The sequence below is a fragment of the Octodon degus genome, unplaced genomic scaffold (genome assembly GCF_000260255.1).
Source record: "Octodon degus isolate 3935 unplaced genomic scaffold, OctDeg1.0 scaffold00129, whole genome shotgun sequence".
NCBI classification, from domain to species: domain Eukaryota; kingdom Metazoa; phylum Chordata; class Mammalia; order Rodentia; family Octodontidae; genus Octodon; species Octodon degus.
This window is the reverse complement of record NW_004524705.1, coordinates 2,291,696-2,302,756: the sequence shown is the minus strand read 5'-3', so window position 1 is coordinate 2,302,756 and position 11,061 is coordinate 2,291,696. Positions and strand designations below refer to the sequence as shown.

Genomic DNA, 11,061 nt, shown 5'->3' with positions numbered 1-11,061 from the left:
GGTGGGGGGCGGCCCAAGGGGCTGGGAGAGGGTCCGGCCCACTCTGTGCCTGGGCTGGGACTGGTCCCGCTGGAGCAGGGTAGCAGGAAGCTCTCCGCACACTCACCGGACCTGGGCTAGGACTCTCCTTTATATGTTGCACCAACACAAGAACAGGACATGGAGGGAGGAACGGAGGGAGGGACAGAGGGAGGGGAAGCTGGAGGGGAAGGCCTTTGCAAAGCACAGAGAGCAAGTGCAAGGGGCTAGGAGGCCCCAGCAAGGTGGCGACACCAACTATGTTAGACTCACACCCCGGCTAGAGCACTGCGGTCAAAATCACTTCAGAGCGCACAAACCCACTCACAGGCTGCACTTAATGGGGCACTGATGGTGAGCACTGTCACAGCGCAGCCTGCGCCTGCAGGGTGGGACTGGGCTCTCGCATGCCTGCAATTGAACTTCACCCTCCCCACTGCCTTCACCCTTTAGGGTTGGGTAAAGTGGTGTCTACAAGGCACCATGTGCTCAAATTTGCAAGCTGATCTACCTAGAAAAAAAGTTTGTGTCTTCTAATAAACTTGTCAGCTTCCTTCTGTTGTAGAATAAAGCAATGTCTTTAGTTGGCTTTTCCTTTTTATTTGTTGTTCTTTGAAAGCTCCGAAACCTCCCTGGGCCTAGATCTGCTATTACAACTGGCCCCTCCATCACTTGGTTCTCATTCACTGCTTTGATGATTATGCGTGCGTTGCTGTATTTCAGTGTACACCACTTGAAATAGTTTAGAAATTCAGAGTAAACCAAAAGTAGACCTAAACTAATAGACTGAAAATGATAACAGAGTCATACACTAAAATAGCTGCACACATCCTTCCCTCGCACATACACTGGACATACCGGGCACTGTCTGCACTGATGAGCCGATGCTCTAGCTTTATGGGCAGCGGGTGTGACGCAGGGACTCGAGTAGCTGACATGGAAGATAATCAGGGGAAATGACCAGCGGAAAGGGGGGCTGAAGGGGATAGAAGGAGAGATGAGCTCCATGTCAAATATCGGCATGTTATGTGCATACGGCAACTCTTCTACCAAAGCCAATAAAGCAAATAGCATCTCTCCTGGAAAGGCACACTCCTTGCTGGACAGGAGACACTCCCTGTAGGCAAATCAGTAGGTCCTGATCCATTCTCTTCCCACCCCACAGCCCCTGCCCTCTCTGCCTGCCTGGTCACCACTAGCCTCTTTTGCAAAAGCTAGAAATGAGAACAGAACTATTTCTCAGCCTTCAAGTTTGAGAGCTAAAATGTTTATTAAAAATTAAAAATTGATGGTAGGTAATGATCAGAATGGAATATGCTAGGATGAGCAATATTAAAATTAATTATTAAGCATTTAAAATGGTATTTTATTTTTATATTTATAAGTTGCTCCTTTCTCAGGAATGGAAATTGTGAGAATCAGTGAAATGCTGTGCAATTCTTTAAGTAAGGACCTTATGTATGTTCACAGTGTGCTGGGCCGGCAGCGTGGCTCTGCGGCTGAGAGCTAAGCAACATTCTGCTCGAGCAGACATGCGTGCAACAAAGGACATTCTTGGTCTGCTTGTACTGTCTGGTAAAGCAAAGCTTCAACATAAGGCAGAACCCAACCCTGGCAGAGATCCTGGCTATTCATCGGAGTGTGTCCAGCTTACCTATGCATCTCAAATACTCATTAAGATGGAATGCAACAAAATATCTTAGACACTTTAGTAACAGTCAAATAAATCTCCTCCTCTTTTTGGCTGATTTGAATACTTAAATACTGTGTAATTGACAGAAACTTCAAAATGTGGAAGCCAGATGCAAAGGAAGGGCTTCTACAGCACCTCGCAGGCGGCGAGAACGGCCATGAGTGCTCCAGGACTGCAGGGCTAGAAAAATCGCTCAGTGAGAGACGACGAGGAAGCTCTGATGCTTGCTAACCTAAGGAAAGGCAATGTGCAGAACAAACACAGGAAGACACGTTTCTTCCTGACAAGGACAGCACAATGCGGTAGGAAGGAGGTGGCCGGACACCAGAAAGAATGCAGAGTGAGACTCGGACCCCACGCGGCACCCAGGCCACAGCACTCTGCGTATTAAGGGCCGTAGTATAGACCCAGGCAGACATCTCAAAATAAGGGCTAGCAGAGACAGAGGAAAACAGCACCACCCTGAGCCATGGAAGGGCGAGGACGCCTGCTGGCAGCAGGCTTCACCCTCCTGAGACCAGACCGCTGAGATGGGCTACACAGCCTAAGGTTGGTACAGAAAGCCTGCTGGGTGGGGACATCTCACTGCACTGCCACAAGCTTGCCTACAGTGGTGACTTAGTGGTGACTGAGTCTCTCCAAGCAAGACCTAGAGACTCAGAGTCAACAAATTAGCAGCAAATTACAGAGAAAACAATCAGAGGATGTCTGCGGCCCATTTCTGTAAAACCTCACCAGGAGAGGAGCCAGCGGTGGAGCTGGCAGTGACGAGGAAGCAGCAGCCATCCGCAAAGGCTGCTTAATTTTCTTGTCATTTAAGAATTAAGCCACTTTCAATGCACGCAGATCCTACCAGGTGCACTAAATTGATGTCATTAGAAGCCATCAGGAAATACCCACGGAGACCTGTGCCAGCCCCGCGAAGTTTTGTTAAACAGCTGTGTGTTTTAATTGATTTGTATTATTTAAAATAGGACCAGTTAAAAGTCAGTTATCGGATGTTGTGTACAAGAGATGCCTGAAGACCCCAGGGAGACTGAGCGCCGAAGCAAGCCAATCGCTGGCGCCGCACTCGGGCGCTCGAGCTCATTACCAGAGGAAGCACAATTAAATCATCAGTTGATCAGCCGTCATTATAAATCACCAGGCAACACATCAGGCTTCATTATTTAAGAATCCTTAACCAGTGACTTCCTGCCTCATCGAGTCAGAAGCAATCCAACCACCAAAAGGTGCCTAAAGAGCTGTTGTTCTGTGTGTGCTATGATTTTTATTTTGAACCCTGAAAGACATCATGGAAAGAAAACGGAATTTGCTGAAATTATCCTATTTTTGCATGTCTCAGGCGTGCAACCTCCAAGATGAGGTCAGGATGCTCACGATATGCAAAGCGAGCGCCACACGGCTGCTCCGAGTTCACGCCTGACAAAGACTCCCCCCCCGTTCCTTGCACGCGAGGGGCCTGGAAGGAGCAAGGCGGTAGCTGAGCTGCCATGGCCAAGCTGCTTCTCATGGTCACCTTTCCTCACTCACCCGTCCTCACGCCCCCGACGTGGGGCTTCAGAAAGCCAAATGCCTCCACGTCTCAGTGTCCAAATTCACAGCACACAGTTCCAGTTGTGCAAAGAATGCCCGAGAGGAAAGGAGGCGCGATGAGGTTGGCTTCACGCACAGCTCTGCTCTCATAGCTGAGAGGCAAAGCGTGGCACGGGGAGAAGGTGGTTTTGCTGAGGTCTTGGGCCAAGAGGGCGGTGTGTGCACACGCAACTGTGCACCTGCGAGTGTGCAAAGTCATGTATGAAATGACATGGCAGGAACAGGGAGCACTATCCGGGGCTTGGGACGTGAGGTGGTTGAGGACCCACATCGGGCTTGAGGCCTGGGTTGGCAAAACTCATCCAGTCCCCCCCTGTGGGCTCTTCAACCCTGCCCTGTGGCAGCAAAGCGCGAGGGGAGCCAGTGGACTTGCTCATTGGACCACATGTGGTGCCTTCGGAATTCATAACAGTGTTCTAATTCCTTTAAAGAGAAACCGTTAGGTAAAACAGAATGCTTTCACGTATAGTTTGAACGGAGTGGGCTGTGGTCATAAAGGCCACCTCAGCGTTTGGATGGAGAGAGGCACGAGCTTCAGCTGGTTCGGTATGCACAGGAATTGGTCCCCAGGGTGGTGCTGGCTGCTGAAACTGTCCAGCTTTACCTGAGCAAGAAGGGAGGTCATCGGGAAGGGCGCCCTGGATGGGCTTACCATGTTCCTCAGGGACCCCAGGGAGTTCTCCCAGAGCAAGCCAAGAGAACAAGGTGGGCCACACGCTGCTGGCCTGGCTCTGGCCAGGCAGTCACCTGGCTTTCTGTTCCTCCCTGTGTCGTGACGCAGCCAGGAAGAGGGGGCAGGTAACCAGAGGCTGAGGCAGCCATCAGCCTCTGAAACTGTGAGCTAAACATTTCCTTTTTCTTTTTTTTTTTTTTACCATGCTCAGGCTGGATATTTTGCCTTAACAACACCAAGTAGACTTACACAGCCCATGAAGGCAAACATATACAAGGATCAAAAATCGGGGATGTGTATACAGAATGCAAAGCTGGGAGGAGAAGGCAGGGTAAGACCGGGAGAACAGCAGCAGCCACCCAAGTGGCAGGCACGGGCCCAGGCCTGGGTAGCAGCATCACTCAGGGGACCGGGATGATCAAAGCCTAGCTGGCCTGGCGTACACACCGACGGCTCAGAATGCTGCAGCATTCACATGGTTCCCCAGGAAAGGTGCTGAGGAGACATCGGTTACGCTCTGTACTTACTGGTGCTGCCATGAGGTGGTGCTCAAAGTATTTTACATAAAGAGGCTCGCTCAGCCTCCCCCCAGCTGTGTAGCTGCTACCATCCTCTCTGGTGGGGAAGTGAACCGAAGACACTGAGCTCCTCCTCTGTGGTTTGCCAAAGGTCACAAAGCTGCAGGTGCTGGTGGCGCGCCACGCCTGCTCTGTCTGGCTCCAGCACCAGAAGGCTCTGGTACTTCCCAACGCAACCAGTCTTCCTTGGAAGACGGCCCATCCCAAGAGTGGGCTGGAATCACACAATACCACTGGGCAACAACATGTCATTCCAGAAAGCAAGGAAGCCGTCAAAGAGGCATGTTCTCCATGGCTCAGGAGCCAATTTAAGAGAGGTTATGCTGGACAAAGTCACAGCGAGCCACACATACCCATGTTTATAGCGTAGCCAAGTCCTGGAAGCAGTCTACAGGCATCAACAGATGACTGGATACAGAAAATGTGCTGTTTACACACCGTGAGCACCGCTGTGCCACACAGAAGGACACACTCGAGTCACTTGTAGGAAAATACATGCATCTAGAGCCCATCAAGTTAAGAAACACATCAGACACACAAGCTGACATAGTGCGTGGTTTCCCTTATGTGAGAAACCCACAGTATAAAGAACAAGATAAAAGAGATACTAGGAAGTAGGTAGGTGGATGTTTCTCAAATAGGGAAGGTATCGAGATGGAAGGAGGGAGAGAGCAGGAGAGAAAGAGGAGCAAAGGAGCAAGGACGTGCTGCACACAGGTAGCAGCAACTCCACACAAGTAGACAGTATAGACTGCGAACAAGCGCTAACGACAAGATGAAGGGAGCGGAACGTCAAGATAATCGCCACAATGAACTGAAATGCACATAAAACTGATGTCCATGAGTTCATAAAGACTCACGAGGCAAGCTGCCATTCACCTCTGCAGGCTGACAGAAAACTAATTCGTTATCTGAGAAGCTCAGAAGGTCAGAGGAAGAGTCAGGCATTTGCACCAGCTTTCCCACATGAAGCACACCTCCGTCCGGCAGCTACACCGGCAGTGCAAACTTCATGAGCATGCAAGTAATCCAACTAGCAAGCAATAAATGGCACAGTTTCAACATCACTGTTTTGCACATTTTAATGAAACAGGGTAAGCACTAATTATCGACGGCTGCTAACATCAAAAGCAGAGTGATAACCAAACACTACGTGCTTCATTGTGGGAGCAGCCAGAAATATCTATGAGGTATTTTTGTAATAAATAAATAAATAAATCTAAATAAATCAAAGCAGGATATGAGCAAGGCTCATGGTCCGACTACTGGTTTATAAAGTACAGAGGGGAACACACTGAACAACCCCACAGAGACACGACAACAGGGAGAAGTCCAGATGGCAAAGCTCACAGGACAAACAACTATCTCTTCAATGAAAATCACCAGGACAAAAAGAGCAGGAGAGACAAGAACCTATGTTGATTCAAAAAATCAAAAGACATGTTAATCTTTTGAACATATAAATCTTACTTGGATTCACAGTCCAATAAACTCTAGAGATTGTAGAACTGTGGAAATTTAAATAGTAATTGCTTACTTAATATTAAGAAATTATTAGCCACTTCAGGTGTCATGACAGAGTTACACTTACACTTTAGGAGTCCTTACAGTCTTATAAACGAAGACTTTTAGTGTCAGGTAAGTGGAGACATATTCAGCTGAAAGGACATGAGCTACCCCTGAGAACCTTCACCCAGCTCCCCCTGGCTGTACTGCAGACAAGCAGTTTCCTGTGGCAAATATAGGGCTCCACCACAACCAAGACGCCACACAGGCCTGGGAGGCCCAGACAAGTGGGGAGGCCCTCCCACGCTGCCTGGGACAGCTGCAGCCACACCCCTCCAAGCATCCGACTTTGTCATCTCTAGCGCCTGACTGAAATGGAGCCACAGACTATGCAACCTCTGGGGCTTGCATTTTATACTCAGCATAACTTTCTGGAGGTTCTTCCAGGCTGTTGAGTACATCTGTGGTAGGTTATTTTTATTATTTATTTCTAATTATTATTTTTATGTATTTGATACAGGGTCTCACTATGCAGCCAAGACTGGTAGTGATCCTCCTGTTTTCAGCCTTCCAAGTGCAGGGATTACAGGCGTGCCCCACTGGGCCCGGTCTCGGTGGCCGGCTCAGTATGCCTAGGGGCAGGACTGGCGTGGCCTGTGGTGCTGAGGATCAAACCTTAGTCCCTGCGCTTGGTTGGTTCTTTTAGATTGATGGATAGTATTTTGTGGTGGGAGTGTGCCAGTGTGCTTAATTAGCCACCACTGATGGACAGCTGGTTGTTTCTATTTGGGGTTGTTATATGTAAAAATCCTGTGAAAAATCACATAAATCTTGCTTTACTTAAATATTTATGAATGATGTAAAGTGATGTCTAGAATTTGCTTAAAAGAATAAGATCATCAAGGCTAGCGTCACAGCTCAGTAGCAGACAGTGCGCTTAGCACGCTCAGGACTCTGGGTCTTATGGCTTGTGTCTAATGGTCCCCTACCGCCTCACGCAGTCATGGGGTGGCTTCTGGAGTTTGTGATTAATTCAAGATCCAGTGCTGGGATTGTGGCTGTAGGTGCTACACCACGGGTAGCTTGAATGCAAGGTAAGGAAGGGAGAGGCTTGCTCTGCTGCCGCTGCCCCTCCTTTTTTAAAATGAATTTTATTTATTATTTCAGGACAGTTTCATTAATGAATAAATTGCATACTATTGTCTTCATAGTGGTTATTCATAGTATAAGATGCAGACATATCCTGTCCAAACGCTCCTCCCTTTTGCTCTTGGTGTTTTGCTGTTTTCTGCCATGAATGGCCGCCCTCTGCCATGTGCCACTCTGCTTTGGAGCCAGCCAAGTATGGACTGAAACCTCCACAGACTGTGAGCTAAATAAACCTTTCCTTCCTTCATTTTGGGCATCAAGTATTTTGTCCCATCAATGAGAGAAAAGTAACCAAGATTCTGGGCCAGTAGCAAAATAAATAACTAAACAAATAAGATGGTCACAAGCCTCTAAATGACCTGCCTGACCACCACATACCTGCACATAATTGCACACATCTTCAAGCAAATCAAGCCTGTTTTTTTTAATCTTGCTGGAGTTAGCTGGTGACAAAGCGGCAGAGCCTACGCCCTCCAGTGCTCATTCCTGCAAGCCTTGCCCAGCCAGCTGGGGTGTCCACCTTCTCCTGGAGGTGCTCCACGAGGCTCAGGGTGGGACGGCAGGCAGCCCTCAGGTTGGCACAGGCAGGTGGGCAATCACCATAACCAAATGCATGAGATGCGTGAGTGCTTGTCTTCCAAAGAGAGGGCTCCTATTTGCCGCGAGCAGGCCCTCGTCACCTAGACGAACACTGAAGGGACCCAAGTGTCATTACCGAGGATGGAGAACCACACGCTCCAGTCAGGCTCAGAAGACGCGAGATGCACTTTGTATTCTGCGAAGGCTGCTCTTGTTTTTAAGCCACTCTGGAGGACGAAACGTTATTATCATGTTCAGGCTGCAAGCTAACAGCTCTGTGGACTAACTCGGCAGGGTGTGGCCTGCTACGTGGCACCACCAGCATACCCCCTGCGTACCCTCCTCTGGGGCTGTGTGACGCCTCCACTCTTGTCCCACTGAAGACACCTTGCTTACTCTCCATATAGGGTCCCACAGGAATGAAGACCATTCTCCCAAAGATATGATGCACGGGAAAAGATGTAGCCCCAACCCACGAACCTAGGAGGGCTGGAGAACAAGCGCTTCAAGGGGAATTTACAAGATGGCTTTCAAATGCCAAATGGTGTGTGGCTACCAATGAGTTCCACTTGGTTGGGTGTTAATGCCTGGACACACATCGTGTTAAGTGACTCTAACCCTTAAATAAAGTTCAGTGGTATAAGTGGGGCTCTGTTTTCAGATCAGACCCCAATATGATTAACAAATTCCAAAGCACCATCTAATCTCACAGTGAAGCTGTAGTTTGGTTATATCAAACATCTCCCCTATTAAGTGAGTCTGTGCTTTAGGATTAGTAACAGTAACGCTTCTCGTGAGGGTGTGATCTGTACCACTATGATTCTGTGGCATTTGGTAAGGGTCTCACTCTGCAGCTTGGAGGCGGGGCCAGAGCAGCATGTGGTGCTGGGGGTTGAGCCCAGACCTTGTGCTTGCCAGGACAATGCCTAGACTGCTGAGCTAGTACTGCAGCCCCTGATTCTCTGGTAAGTAGGAAAAACATGGTCCACTCACACACCTGTAAACTGAAATACATTAGCCAATTCTAGTGAAAACAATTAACGTACACACCGGTTTCTTTGTTTAACAACATATGGGTCACTGACAGAAAGAAATCTGTTGACAACATACATTAGGAAACTAAGAAAATAAGTTGAATTCAAAATCTTGTTCTAAGTCCTGAGGCAGAGCAGAGAGGCCATCAGGAACTGAGCTGCAGGTTGGCACTGAAGAGACCAGTAAGAGAGCTGCCAGCGAGAGAAAAAGGCAAAGGATGAGAACTGGGCCAAGAAGCATGATGGGAAAAATGGCCGAGAGGGAACTGAGCATGAGGGCTGGGCTCAGGACTGGGCACAGGCATGCATTTCAGCTCTTCCTTTCCCTTTACCATTCTCCGGGACTCCTACAACCAAACACACTCTGGGCATGCATACTGAGTCCACACAGGCATTTCAGACTGTTTGCAGTCAATGGCAAAGCACAGGAAGGTGAAATACTTACCACTCTCCTTCACACCCTCAAAGGTGAATATCAAATAGTTTGCATAAAATAAGATGCTCTCGCCAAAATCTTCAGGGCTCTTTGCTTATGCATCACATTACTGTTCTTTGTAACAACTATGTACACCTGCTTTACCGAACCGAGATTTCAGAGAGCTATTTTTGCCATCTTTGGTAGTTTCAAAGAAAGGAGCACATGAGAGAAGGAGGAGGAGGAGGGGAAGAGGAAGGAGAAGGAGGGGGAGGAGGATGAGGGGGAGGGGAGAAGGAGGAGGAAGAGGAGGGGGAGGAGGGAGAGGAGGAGGAGCAGCCATTACACAACCCACAGAGGGAAGGCAGCAACCCAGAAGGGTGGCCAGGAGCTAGCTGTGCCAGCGGGGACAGAGGTATCAGCAAACGTGTGCAGCAGGAGCTGTGTGCACAGCAGAGGAGGCCAGGGGAGGCAGGACGTGGCTGTCACCAAAGCGGGACAGGGAAGCACAGGGGACCACACCCATGGGAGGGAGCAGGCTGAGCTTCAACTGGCAGTGTTCAAGACGCTGTGACAGGTCAGGGCGGAGAGGAAAGGAGCAGCAAGCAGGGGGCAGGCTCTACCAGCTGCTTGGGGTCGAGCCCAGGAGGGCTCGCCAGAAGGCCAGGGAGAGACCTGACCTGAGGGGCAGTGGGAACAAGCCGGAGCTGGTTTTGCCCTCAACAAAGGCCTAGAAAATGGCCCCTGCAGTCATCCCAGAAGTGCTACTTCTGAGAAGCGAAGGAGGCTTCTGTGGGGTGGGAGCCCAGCTGCTAATGTCACGATCAAAGGCATTAGAGGGCGTGAAAATTCTAAGGGCCAATACAGTCATTTTTAGAGGAAACTCATTAAGTTTAATACAGGCTTGGAAAAAAAATAAGAGATTTTGATTTAAGTAACAGATTATTTTTAAGATTAACATGATTGGTTGCGAGGTGATGAATATTTTTAAAATTGTAAAATAATTAGGTGCTGATTTTAGCAATGCAGCAATAATGACTTACATGACTGACAAAGCTATTATCTCTGCTTTGCCAATCTGTTTTTATATCTCCATTTGCTGATCTATTACAAGCTTATTACTAATCCAGAGTACAATGTTTCTGTAAACCCAACTTCACAGACAACACACACTGAAGAGACTAGTGAATGTTGCAACTTGGTTTCTATTTTCATTTCTGGAATACAATTTGGTTTGTTTGTTTTCCTTGTGTTTTTTGGTTTTAATTTATTTTAAAGAGAGTATAATAATTGGTAAGACATAATTTGGCCAAATGCCTATTAGAGCACAGTCACTGTGCTGGTGCCGGAAAGCCAGGCACGGGTTGCCCTAGAAGGGACTCACAAAATAACAGACAAGACAGACACTGAGTTTTAAAAAATCATCCACATGGATCATTCAAGATGGTGACAAGCACTAGTAAGGAAAATTCTAGGTGTTACAGGATCACATCGGCATGTTACAGCGAGTCTGAGTCAGGGCAGGGTTAGTAGGGAAACTGTCTCGGAGCTGCAATCTGCAAGGGGTGAAGGAGCGAAAGAGAAGGGGAATAGGTGAGAGAGGGAGCCGGCTGCAGAGCTGAGCAGAGCGGAAGCCCCGTGCCCCGAAGCCGCACTGCTAACCTGCTGGGTGATCGTGTCCCAGGGCCCCTGTCGCAGCCGCGCCTGGTAGCACTCATGGACTCCGTCCCAGATGTCCTGCAGGGCGAGAGGTCTCCCATCTGTGGAAGTGCATTGAGAGACTGAGTTAGTGACCCACACAACGTGGGCTGCTCGGCGCA

General features: G+C 48.7%; 1 protein-coding gene across 3 annotated transcripts in view; it reads right to left on the bottom strand.

Annotated features, from left to right (window-relative positions):
* Positions 1–11,061, bottom strand: part of Atg10 (autophagy related 10) — a 286,953-nt gene that overhangs the window by 58,939 nt on the left and 216,953 nt on the right. For all 3 annotated transcript variants that reach the window (XM_023700994.1, XM_004640936.2, XM_023700995.1), the window contains one exon: positions 10,904–11,001. In XM_023700994.1, the coding sequence (XP_023556762.1) occupies positions 10,904–11,001 (98 nt within the window). The remainder of the gene's footprint in view (positions 1–10,903; positions 11,002–11,061) is intronic.